Source organism: Staurois parvus, unplaced genomic scaffold (genome assembly GCF_062004578.1).
Source record: "Staurois parvus isolate SC_StPar_1 unplaced genomic scaffold, SC_StPar_1.0 ptg002753l, whole genome shotgun sequence".
Lineage (NCBI taxonomy): Eukaryota > Metazoa > Chordata > Amphibia > Anura > Ranidae > Staurois > Staurois parvus.
Genome location: NW_028320549.1, coordinates 1,695,091 through 1,709,020, shown reverse-complemented (window position 1 = coordinate 1,709,020; position 13,930 = coordinate 1,695,091). Strand labels below are relative to the sequence as shown.

General features: G+C 41.4%; 1 protein-coding gene across 1 annotated transcript in view; it reads left to right on the top strand.

Moving 5' to 3' along the window:
* Nucleotides 1-13,930, top strand: part of SCP2 (sterol carrier protein 2) — a 68,156-nt gene that overhangs the window by 2,743 nt on the left and 51,483 nt on the right. Inside the window, exons 2-4 of the mRNA XM_089666617.1 lie at nucleotides 6,408-6,459; nucleotides 11,143-11,214; nucleotides 13,212-13,343. Of these exons, the coding sequence (XP_089522743.1) occupies nucleotides 6,408-6,459; nucleotides 11,143-11,214; nucleotides 13,212-13,343 (256 nt within the window). The remainder of the gene's footprint in view (nucleotides 1-6,407; nucleotides 6,460-11,142; nucleotides 11,215-13,211; nucleotides 13,344-13,930) is intronic.

Genomic DNA, 13,930 nt, shown 5'->3' with positions numbered 1-13,930 from the left:
GGGGTGAGATCTTGCGTGGAGCCCCAGATCAAGGGAGATTATCAGTGGTCTTGTATGTCTTCCATTTTCTAATTATTGCTCCCACAGTTGATTTGTTAACACCAAGCTGCTTGCCTATTGCAGATTCAGTCTTCCCAGCCTGGTGCAGGTCTACAATTTTGTTTCTGGTGTCCTTCGACAGCTCTTTGGTCTTCACCATAGTGGAGTTTGGAGTGTGACTGTTTGTGGTTGTGGACAGGTGTCTTTTATACTGATAACAAGTTCAAACAGGTGCCATTGATACAGGTAATGAGTGCAGGACAAAGGAGCCTCTTAAAGAAGAAGGTACAGGTCTGTGAGAGCCAGAAATCTTGCTTGTTTGTAGGTGACCAAATACTTATTTTCCACCATAATTTGCAAATAAATTCTTTACAAATCAGCCAATGTGATTGTCTGGATTTTTTTTCTCATTTTGTCTCTCATAGTTGAAGTCTACCTATGATGCCAATTACGGGTCTCTCTCATCTTTTTAAGTGGGAGAACTTGCACAATTGGTGGCTGACTAAATACTTTTTTGCCCCACTGTATATACGTATATACGTGATTTTGCATTTCCGGATAGGGGGCGCGCACCCTCTACCCGCGCCGCCATTCGTGGCTATCAATCACCAGGTTCCAGCCGGTGATTACTCACCGGCGCCCGGTGATTACCGAGCATCTCCGTCGGGGAGGAGAACTGTATGTAAACAATACAGTTCTCATCCCTGTCAGCTCATGCACACTGCTTTGGACACTGCACTGCACAGCACAGCCATCCAAAGCAGTGTGATTACAGTGTAGCACAGACACAAGTAAAACTGCACACAGTTAACCCTTTGATCGCCCCTCATGTTAACCCATTCCTGCCCAGTGCTATTAATACAATGTCTGTGCTTTTTTTTTTTTTTCTTAGCACCGATCACTGTATTGGTGTCACTGGGGATATCAGTGACACCAAGTCAGTTCCCCCCAGTGTCAGAATGCCTGCCGCAGTCTCACAGTCCTGCTATAAGTCGCTGATCACCGCCAATACTAGTAAAAAAAAAAATTCCAGTATCTATACCGCCACTTGTAAGCGCTATAACTTTCACATAAACCAATTAATTTACACGTATTGGAATTTTTTTTTTCAGCAAAGACGTCGCAGAATACATTTTGGCCTGAATTTATGACAAAATTTTATTTTTTTAAAATTTTTTACTGGACATGCTTAATAACAGTCAAAAATATTGCTTTTTCTCTCAGTATTGTCAGCTTTTTTTTTTATAGCGCAAAAAATAATAACACTCACAAGCGATCAAATACCACTGAAAGAAAGCTCAATTTTGTGGGGGAAAAAGGGACATCAATTTCATTTGGGTGCAGCATTACATGACCGCGCAATTGTCAGTTAAAGTAACGCAGTGAAGTAACAAAAAAATGGCCTGGTCAGAAAGGGGGGTAAATCCTCAGGAGGGTAAGTGGTTAACGGTCTCTGGACTGACCCCCGACATGTGCACTGCCCAGGAGTAATAGGACATTCTAGAGCTTTTAGAATTTGCTATGTTTAAGAACTATTTTTGGTTTAACAAAGATTACTATCTGCAGATAAGAGGCGTGGCAATGGGGGCAAAGTTTGCCCCCTCCCTGGCAAACCTATTTATGGCCAGGTGGGAGGAGGACCTTATTTTTGCCAGAGATTGGCCTGAACTGCTGTTTTACAAAAGATACATCGATGATATCTTGCTTATATGGAATGGGGAGGAGGAGTCTCTCATAAACTTCTTTAACTCATTAAATAACAATACTCTTAACATCAAACTCACATATGTTTATAGCCGTGATGAGATTAATTTCTTAGATTTAACTCTTGTCAACTACATGGGCAGGATTACCACTAGATCTTTCTTTAAAGCAACAGATCGCAATAGCTTTATTCCTCTTGGGAGTTGTCATCATCCCAAATGGCTGTCTAATATTCCTAAAGGACAGATAATGAGGATTAGGCGCAATTGCTCGGATGATGAGACTTTTCATGTTCAGGCCAATGTCTTAAAACACAGGTTTCTAGAGAAGGGATATAGTGAGGCAACCCTTGATCAGACTATTCGGGTAGTGGCGCAGATGAATAGAAACACCATGTTGATGGATAAAACAAGGAACAATCAAGGGAAAAAAATCTGCCCATTCGTCACATCTTTCTCAACCCAATATAAGGCAATCAATAAAATAATGAACAATAATTGGGGTATTTTAAAAATGGACCCAGTTCTAACAGCAATACTACCGGAGAAACCGGAAATTGTATTTCGGAAAGCAACCGCTGTTAGGCACATGATTGCACCAAATGTTGTGGATCCTCCTAATAGCATTTCTTTGTTTAATGATCTAAAAGGGTTTCACCCCTGTAATAGATGCATCATCTGTAAGTGTGACAATACCAGAAAGAGGAAAGTCAGTACATTCCAATCATCAGTTACTGGCAAAATTTATAACATCAAACATTTCATCTCCTGTCAAAGCAAATTTGTAGTATATTTACTACAATGTCCCTGTCAAAAACAGTATATTGGCAGGACAACAAGACGTCTACGTGACCGGTTACGTGAGCACGTTTCCAATATCAAGAAGGGTTTTAGGGAGCACTCATTATCAAATCATTACCGCCTCCACCATAATAAAGACCCTTCTTCACTCAAATTTATTGGTATTGATGTGATCAATAACCATTGGAGGGGTATTAATAAAACTAGGGCAGTTTCCCAAGCCGAAACTAAATGGGTGTTTGACCTCCAAACTTTACATCCTTTGGGCCACAACATTGAGGTAGACGTCAATTGCTTCATTGCTAACAACTGACGGTTTTATTTTTCATTTAATCATATATTGTGATTTGAGCTTCTCTTGTATACTATGTTTTAATTATGTTGGATTCTCATCATGTGATTATTTCCAGCATGAGAGTTATTTTTCCAAGCGCATATTATTTTTTCCATGTGTATAACATTTTAGCATTTGGAATTTATCATGGGAGACATTTTTTTCCATATGCATAACATTCTATTATCTGGCATTTTATTTTATATCTATCCTGACTGTTATACCAGTCTTTTTTATTACTTATTGCCTCCGCCCTGTTTCTTGCGTTCATTTGGGAGACGGGCGCAAGAATGGAGTATACGGTTTTTATTAACCTTTCTTCTAGTTTTAAAGCGTTTCTGGTTTTTTACCTCTGTTTATCCTGATTTCCAGTTGTTTCCATATATATTTATTATGGGACATATATCCAATACCCTGACTGGGTCTGGTATTGTGATATTAGATATGCTATTCTGCCAGACCCAATACATGATATATATAACATCTGTGTTTTAATTTTATATCCTCATTTTATTTCCTGATATCTGAAGTTTGTAGCATGTATACGTTTGTATTCTGCATCTTGCCATGGTCCGTTATATAGCTTATGCCATTCACTGAGGGGATCTCTATACCCCATAGATCATATTGTGCACGGTTAATGTTACAGATATTTGCACTTCCACTCCCTATAATGGTATAGTGTTTACAGCTTATTCCCTGGGGTCTGTGACATAGCTAACAACCGTGTCTGGGTTTGCACACTGAGACTTTTTTGTCTCCTCCTCACTACATGGTAGATCGCGGATCCACGGCAAAATGGCGCTGCCGTGCTCGCGCATGCGCAGTGTGTGTTCGTCTTCGGGAAAATGGCCGCGGCTCATTGCGCATGTGCCAATTCCCCTATTTCTGACATTGGCGTCGGTCACGCTTCTGTGCAGTCTCCCCTCTGATGATGTGCCTTTAGCACGAAAGGCCTAAGGAGGAACTGTACAGAGCGTGACGTCATTTACCCGCCGGAGCCACGAGGAGGCCCGGCGTTCTACACCACTGGGGTCAGTACTGCATCATTTACCTTATGCATTTCATATTTTCATGATGTATCATATGCATACTGACCTGCTGCTGTTTTTATAAATAAACCTGAGATTCTGAACATACTACACTATTTTGGGCATTTGTTTTCTGGGGCTCCTGTCTGGAGCTTTCACTCCCATAGAGAAAGCACTTTGCCATCCTGAGAGGAGTTTTCTCCTGAAGCACCTGGCTTACCTTAAGGGGATCCTGTAACAGGAGTCTGTGATGACCCACCGTGAGGGAGACGCCTGGCTGCCTGGATTCTGATGTTCCCATTGCCCGTGATGCATAATCACACATGCGCATAACCCATGCGTTTCCGGTGAGTGCGCATTTCTGTTACTCTGACAAAGTGGAAACCGCGGGAATCCGTATCTCTACAGTTCACCATTGTGATACTAGATTATCACTCTATTGACTTTTCATCCTTCTTAGCGCTGCACTTTATTATTTTAGTAATAGGACACACTTGTGGCTTACTACTGCATGGAGTACCACCACACTGGCATCCTTTTTATACCTGTAAAGTTAAAAGTCCCAGTTTGACTCGAACGTCCCTCGTATGTTGCCCCCAGTAGCCCTTTTATCTACCCTTTCTCCCCTGTGTCTACCATGCCCACCTTCTCTACCTTCCCCGTCACCCAGAACCTCTTCAAATAGAGAGGATCCAGACCGTTTGGCCAACTCGTTGTATTTTGTTTTTCTGTATCGACAATCTGGATAAGAACAACCCAGTTTATTATTCAAACCTGACCCAGTTCCCATTTCATGAAATTGTATTTTTATGCTGTGTTAACCTGCAACCATTTTTGCCCCACAAGGTGTTTGTAACAAAATGCAAAACAATTCATTAAAAATCTCTTCAACCAAAAAAAAAACCCTTCATTCAGAAGAGGAAGTAGCCTGAGGAACAATTGTGTTTTGCCCAATTTGCACGGAACAAGTATACCTGCAATGGATGAATGGCTATGGAAATTTTTTATATTGCTGCTGATAGACTCCTCCACCTTACCAACAATTCCTTGTCCTCCACCCCTCTCTGCCAATCCCTCCGCTGGCTTCCCATTGCCCAAAAAATAAAATTCAAACCATTAAAGATAACATTTACAACTTCACTCCAAACTACATCACCAATCTTGTCTTCAAATATCACCCAAATCATCCTCTCCGCTCCTCCAAAGACCTCCTGCTCTCTAGCTCCCTTGTCTCCTCCTCCCATGCTCATCTCCAGGACTTCTCCTGAGCCTCTCCCATCCTCTAGAATTCTCTACCCCAATCTGCCTAACTATCTCCTACTCTGTCCACTTTTAGGTGATCCCTGAAAACCTGTCTCTTCGTGGGAAACCTATTCTGCCTTCAGTTAATAACCGAATCTTCTATTTCTCCCATTAGTTCACCCCCCACAGTTAATACTTTTTTTGTTCTACCAGCCCCACCCTATTAGATTGTAAGCTTCCAAGAGCAGGGCCCTCCTATCCCTCTTGTATTGAATTGTATCTTTGCTGTATTGTCTCCCTTTATATTGTAAATCGCTGAGCAAACTGTTGGCGCTATATAAATCCTGTATAATAATAGACAAGGGAGCACTCTTTATGTCTGGAGGAAAAGAGATTTAAAGTGTTACTAACCCCACCACAGTAACATCAGTCTGTATATGCAGTAAAGCATGCTTGTTATACTCACTGTGGAACCTAAGGGGTTAATCCTCTGCATTGTGTAAAACTGCTGTTTGATCCTGTCTTCTCTGCTCCTCCCCTTTTTCTACTGTCCCCAATCCATCTCCTGATAGTACAGAGCTCTAGGAGTCACTCTACACATGCTCAGTTTATTGGGTATTCCTGGTTTTTGTTTTATGTTTTCTTGTTTTCTTTGGGAGGGTGCATGTGATCAGCATAGGTCCAATCAGCGGACAGGGGTCATGCAGCCTCACAGGACAGTCAGAGGAGAATGAAAACTCCTCCTACAACTTTTACCAGTGCTCTACTGGACACTAATAGACGTCACAAGACTGCTCTAACTGCTGATGAGAAAAGGTATTTAGCAGTTTATATTTACTAAAATAATTGCATTTCCATGTTCTGTCCTGCTCAATAGAGTATTGTTTTAAAAAAAGAGCTGGATGTATTCCTCAATACACAAAATATAACTGGATTTCAATATTTATAGGTAATCACACTAGGGATAGTTGATTCTTGGAGTATCCAATTACCTCCTATTGAAAAATAGAGTGGTTAATGCCCCCAATGGAGATCCAGACAGCAATAAAGACCTGACAGGAGATCTAACCCGTCCCCACTGTTATCTAAAACAAAACCAATAAAAACATATGCCTATCAATACACTCCTGATATGTAGAAGGACTGCAGAGTCCTGCACTCCTATGTTAGGCCATCCATTTCTTAATTCTTTCACTTTAGAACTCATCTGATCTAGTAATATAGAAGGTATCAATAATGATCTGTTTCTCCTTTCAGTTTCTGAAGCCTCGTGATTCCATTGATTATCCAGACATGGCGAAGGAAGCTGGTGAGAGAAGGAACCAATTCATCTTGTGTTTTGTGTATCAGAGCGGATTACTGAGTATCAAATCCCTATGCACAGCAATCCCCTTATTATCCCGGCATCTAAATGGGAGACCTGAACTCTCCATGAGGCTATGTTCACACCTATGCAGTTTGCCTTTGATCCATTTCTGCAGTGCTTTTTGCGGTGCATTATGCGTTTTTTGATGCGTTTTGCATTCTGCAGGGTTTTCTTTTTCAATTTCTTGCTGAGCAGAATAAAACGCATCAAAAACGCACTACATCCTTTTCTGCACCATCTCCATTGAAGTTTATAGAACCAAAAAATGCAACGTTTTGCTTTTAATAAAAAAAAAAAGTCTCTGACCCCTTCCAAAAAAACGCACCGGGTGAAAATGCGGAGATGTGAACCTGTCCCATAGGAAATCATGTTAAATGGACTGCTGTGCATTTCTGCAAAGCGGTTAAGTGTGGACCTAGTCTGAAGGGCTCTTTAGCGCGATACCTGTGGTTCCGGGACAAAGACAGCAATAAAATTAAAAATACTTTTAGTTCTTGGGAAAGGGTTAGAATCTTCATCGGGTCTTTATGGCTGTCTCTGTCCCTGCTGGATAGATTTCCCTTCGTTTCTTGCTAGTGGTAGTCTCTAAAACAGGAGATGAGGGAAAGTATACCCAGAGGGGACACTGACAGTAGTTTAAAACTTCACTGGACCAAATGCACATACACATGGTACAGGTGGAGATCCACTTTCATGTCTGCATGAAATGTATGTATATAAACTTTTACATAGCTGTTCGTCCATCAAAACTGCATATAAATGAATTCGGTGTGAATGGGGCACAATTGAATGTTCTCAGGCTATATTGCTGGAAGTTGAAATGTGTGAATGCAGAAAATATTGCATTATGGGCACTAGGTGAAGCAGATGAGCATGCTTATTTCCTAATATATTCAGTGCCATCTAGTGGCCACAATGTGGCATTTTCTTCGATCACACATTAGATCTACAGAGAATATAGCCTGAGAACATTCAGTGTTGCCAATTGCACAGAGTGAATTTACAAACAGTATTGATGGACAAACGCTTATGCAGTTTTTTTTTTTTGTTTGTTTTTTTAAATAAAATCACCCCTGTGTGTGTGTTTAGAGATAATGAACAAAGGGGGTTAACAAAATAATATACTTGAAATATCATATTGGGTTATTGGCACTATGATGACAAGCAGTCAAGCTTTTATACCATCACTGGCTCCGTCTGACTTAAAGAAGAACTCCAGCATAGGCAAAAAAAATCACTCATTAGTACACCGCCGTACACAAAACGCTTGAAAATCCTTCCCATTTAGGAGAAAAGTCTAAATGAATTTTCATGCCCTCATCTCTGTATTTCAAAAAATAAAAGCATCTGCTCTGCCAAGGAAGAGGTGTAACAGCCGGGATTATATCATATCCTCTCCTCTCTCTCTGCAATAAAAGGAAACTACAGTTCCCAGCGCCCCCAAGGAATTGTAGTGAATGTGGGTGGGTACACTAGACCTGTACATGTTGAATGTATCTGAGAGTCTTGGTCCGCCCACCACTGCAAGTGTGGCTGAATTACATCACTGCTTCCTGGAGAGAGAATTTGAAAAGGGATGTGCCAGGACCAGTGGCTGGGGGAATAGGAGGCATAGCAGCCATCGGTCTTACAAACAGGAATCCAAAGAGCATTAACGGTTTGATTTGAAAATGAATAGGCTATATCAGAGCAAGTACTGAGTGAACCAGAAGATGGATGACGTATTCAGTGAAGGTAGCACATCAGCAACTAGAACATGTAAAGACATTTTTGCCTAGAGTTCTGCTTTAACCTCTTCACGCCACAAATGTGCAGCCGCTTGGCGTCTAGGCCCTGTTCGCTCCCAGCACACATGTCCAGTACCTACGGAAAGATCCCGATCTCCTCTTTTGATAGGAAACTGTGAATGCAGGTATGAAGTGAATTCTAATATCTCTGCATTTCAGCTCTGGGTTCAAACTGATTTACTATTGGAAAACAAGTCATAAAGATTATCAGTTTTTACAAGCTGATTTTTTTTTTTTTTTTTACATTTTAAAGCGACATAGAAAAATGTTGCTAAGTTTATGAACTCTATATAATTGAAGAGCACATTCAAGTACCTATTACCAGATTCTTTTTTATGACCTGTATACAGCTCAAAAACAGACATCTGTTACCGCCCACTCATAGTCAATGGGAAAATCACAGTTACCTCTCCACTCTACAAAGAGAGGAACATACCTACCAATACAGGAGATTCTCTAGGTAATTTCAAAAAGTATGACGGGTTTGACCTACATTGGTCCCCTGGCCTCATCACGGATGGACTCCTTTGTTAGACTGCCTGTATTTCTATTCTAAAAAGAACAGAAGTGACGCACATCAGATGCTTGACATCAGAGTACTAAATGTACAATACTGCATACAGTACTCTACTATCTCTTACCAAATCTATTGAGGTGTTACTAAACCCACAACAGTAAAATCAGTCTGTATATGCAGTAAAGCATGCTTGTTATACTCACTGTGGAACCTAAGGGGTTAATCCTCCGCATTGTGTAAAAAGGCTGTTTGATCCTGTCATCTCTGATCTTCCCCTTCTTCTATTGTCCCCAATTCATCTGCTGATAGTACAGAGCCCTAGCAGTCACCCTGCATATGCTCAGTTTAGTGTGTATCGCTAGTGAGTTTTTTTGTAATAATTATTTTGGGCCAGACAGAGGGTCCGGGGTTATGCAGCCTCATAGGACAGTCAGAACAGAATGAAAACTCCTCCTACAAGCTTTAACCAGTGCTTGGCCTGACACTGATAGAAGTCTCAAGACTGCTATATACTACTGATGAAAAAAGGTATTTAGCAGTTTATATTTGCTAAAGTAATTGCATTTCCATGTTGTGTGTACTGTGGGAGACTGGATATAGTGAATGCAGGGTCTGGGGGTTTAGTAACACTTTAAGGTCACTACACAAGTTACAATCTGGTTGTACAAGCTCTGTTAGATCTACCGACAAGTATGTAGTTCAAGGGCTTGCCTGATTGTATACAGATTGATTGGATAGTTTAAGTGAGTCCTATTATTACATTACAAAGTTGATTATACAGAGATTGAGTGTAGCATGTGGTGATTACAGCTACTTTCACACTGCTTTTGGTTTTCTTCGGCCTTTTTACATTAAAAAAGGGGAAGAAAAACGTGTAACCAGTGAACCTCTTCACACTGATCCATTGTGGGTCCGCTGTGTTTAGTAAAATCCTGCTTGCTGTGGTTTTTGTGCGCTAAATAAATGCACCGAAAACACACATACCCAATGAAATACATTGCAAACATGGCAAAACGCACTCAAGTTGCATTTTTTTATGCGGTTTTTTAGTCACACATCCTGCGAAAAACGCATTGCAATTTGCATTTTTACTGTGATTTGTTCTATGGATCAGTGTGAAAGTTGCCTAATCAACATTGTGTAATAAATGGTGAGCGCAAGACAAAAAAGGAAAAAGTAAAGCAGCTAGCACAACGTGGCAAACCCTCTGTCTCCACCAAAACAAAACACTATAATATCAATTTGCAGCACTAATAAAAATGTGTGTTATAATCAATGATGACCAATGTGATAGTAAAAGAGAAAGGAAACATCATAAAAAAGAAATAGAGAATACTCCAATGAAGAAACAAAATAGACGGTATAAGAAATAACAAATGAAAATATATAAGTCCTCTAAATATCATAATTGTCCCAAAAATAGTGATGTGATCAAATCAACAAAATGTAGTGACTTCTGTGATTTCCGCACTGCACCTCCACCATAATGCACTCACCAGAAGTAAGTAGTAAGCAAGCCCAGAGTGGAATTACACTAATGCCGGCGATACATGGGTCGAAATTCGACTGATTTTTTCATCCAAAAATCGGACTTGAGAATAATTGGCTGATTTTCACTCTGTTAGTGGGTCAATGGCATGGCCGATTTTCGTGGTTCCTCCCCTTTTCGGTGATCGGGCATGTTGGAAAATTCCTGAAAATCGACCGATTTTCGACTCGATGGTCAAATCGTACAATCGTTTTTCCAAAAAGAATATGCGCATGAGCCATGACCTGGAAGGAACAGAAGTTTTGTCTGTTATATGGGGTGAACTTTGACTTGGCCGGCCGATTTTCTAAATCATTAATAGCACCATTGGATTACTGAGCGAACGACGTTTTCGATTTTCGGACGAAAAATCGTTTGGAATTCGAACCATGTATGGCCTGCATAAGTCCATGCAGCTGCTGCAATCCCATTGACATGAATGGGACTGCCTGGGAAGCACAGAACACCTCTGCATCCCTGTGCGGGTAAACATGGACCTTGCACCGACCTAAACTCTACATACAAGGCATTGAAGTAGGATTGAGATTGTTGTTACTTTTATGTTGTTTTGTTGCTATGTAGCCATTCCTCAAACGTTTTACTACCTTTATGTGATATTCTGATGTAGATGTCTTCATTTTTCATTGTGTACATTTACAGTTCAAAAAATTGGAAAATCTTTTATTTGCCTCCATAAAAATAACTTGATTTAAAAAAAATAAGTTAAGAACTCTGAAAATTGAATTAGTCACTTATATTGTTGTGTTTGTGCTGTGTGTTCCTCCCTCTTACAGGTCAGAGAGCTCTTGAAGATGCGGGGATACCATACTCTTTGGTGGAACAGGCCTGCGTTGGCTATGTCTATGGTATGTAGCAGTGTGATGGAATTATAGCAGCTACAAGTAGAATTTTACATGTTTTATACACCTACACACACGTGTGTGTGTGTAACGCCTTTATGGAACTGCATATAAACATCAGGTCCATGTGCAAAAAGCCTGTGTTTAGAGGGAAATATGTTATTAAAGAGCACCTGTCCGCACCCACCCGATCCCCTATTGGGACAGCGGGTGGGGGACCTTCTCCCTGCACCCGCTGTCACAATTCAAAAACTGCGCAGCTGTGCAGGGCTCCGCCCACACGGCCGCATCATCCATTCACAGCTTCCTTTGAATTAATGAATGATTGAGCTACAAGTACCGTATGCCATTGCAGCTGACCGCTTGTAGTTCTCAATGAACTGTGAGGGTGCTGGTGAGCACACTTGTAGTTCACTGATTCTTCCTGGACTTCAACAATGGGAGGTACAGGCAGACAGCTGACTGAAAGACTGCAGGATCCTGGCATTGCACCCGCGATCTGCTGACTGTGGGTGCAATGCTTTACAGGCTGCACAGTAAAAAAAAAATAAATGCACTTTTTTTTAGATATGCATTTCTGATATTATTATTATAATTTATATATATATATATATTTACAGTATATAATTATTTTTTTTTTCTTTACAAAAGATGAATTTAGCTTTTAATCTAGCCATACATGGAGCACATTTCAGCAGGTTTTTGAGGAAACGGCCAAAAATGCGGGGCTGAGGGTTGCTCTGTCGGCATCCTCTTGCCCTGTCCATAAAAAAAGGAAAATTGTCGGCCAAACAGTGGCTGCATACAATCAGATGCAACTACAGTTCGGGTATTCTGACAGTCCTGGTTGCATGAGAGATTCATCCATTCATGCTGTTTAGTGTGGATGGGTGGTATCAGGTGATTTCTCTCATTGGCCAGGGGGGCTGAACGGGATAGAATCTTATGTATGCTGGCTTTAGAGAGGGGGGGGTCTGTTACAGTGAGTAATGACATGAAAATCTATATTCTGCATTATTATCTTGTAATTATTAAGGACACTGCTTTAAAGTGGTTGTAAACCTCAGAAATGAAAAATTACCAAAGCATATCCTTTTATAGTGTATACTTTCAATATTTCTTTCTGCTCTCTCGTCCCTCTTCTGTATGCATGAGTCACTGATAATAACCTATGCTGCCTTCACAGCATCATGGGAGAAGAACCCCCTCCCACACACACACACACACTACAGCACACAGCAGGTGATTGACAGCCTCACCCATGTATGTTTCCCTGTGACATTGTCTAGAGGGTGGGTGTCCATTCCCTCCACTAAGATTTCAGATATCACAGCTTTAGCTGTGCAGTGTGTGACATCAGATCCCCACCCCTTGCCTTGCTGTGTGCTTTAGGTGGCTGTAGAGAAGAGAGGGCAGCATATAAACAGGTACAACTCATGTAAGATTATTTGTTTCATCTCTGTGTGCAACCTGAGGCTAGTCACTTCAGTGGGTATGTGCAGTGGTGTATTTTGTTTTTGCGCTGCCCTAGGCAACACAAAATGCAGGCATCGTGCCCCCCTCCCAATAGAGAAGAAAGACCAGACAGCCATCATTGGACCCACAAACAGAGAGATGTGTTCTTCCAGCACTCACCTGCACCTCTCCAGAAGGAAAGCAGCCAGCCATCCCCAGTGTCGCCCTTGTACGGGTATGAGAGTCGGCCTCTACCTACACCCCCTAGAAGCCCGCAGCCTCTCTTGGATCCCATGGCGGAGCTCAGGCAGTGCCTCACCTGGTCCCCATCTTCTGTCACCTGTCATGGGAGTCCCTTCTTCCATGGGCAGCTCCACTCCCCTGAAAAATACTGCCCAAGGCAAGCGTCTTGTTTGCCTCACAGTAAATACCCCCTGGGAATGTGTACAACCACTTTAGGGCCACAGATAACCACGTTTGAATGATCCAACCCACCATGCACTAGTCACTGTGTACCGTTTGCTATAAGTTCTGTATTTGCTTTGTAGGTGACTCCGCCTGCGGCCAGCGAGCAATCTATCACAGTTTGGGGCTCACAGGAATCCCAATCATCAATGTCAACAATAACTGCTCCACTGGCTCCACCGCTCTCTTCATGGCCAAACAGCTGGTTGAAGGAGGTGAGTTACAAATGCCAACGTTCTGCCAGGATTTTCAGGAGATAAATGATATGGGTATGGTATTTCTACTAAGGCAGTGTTGGTTACATTTCACTTGCAAGCCAGTATTTTCCAGGTCTTATCCATAGATCTCCATGTGGGACTAGCAATGGACTTTACACAATGATACTTCAGCTGCCAATTAAAGTAAGCATGCTGCTGCCAGACGTGATTTAATGCCAGGGACTAGACCTGGAGTTTGGGTAATATTAAGGTGAGGAGCAGGTGTCTGGGTCATTATGTAGCCAGAGCCTCATATTTAGGGCAAAGGCTAAAGAGTAAGTGCACGTTGCTATGAAGTCAGTAGGAATGAATGGGGCACATTTGTGGGTCTGTCCGGTATGAACTTGAAGAACAGCTGCACGATCTAGTGAGCGATATCCTGCTATATCAGGAGCAGGTGGGTTATTAGAAGACCGGGGAAGGCAAGTTCCAAATATTATTATTATTATTCAGGATTTATATAGTGCCAACAGTTTGCACAGCGCTTTACAAAATAAAGGTATTATTATTATTATTATTACATCGAGTTTATATAGCGCCAAAGG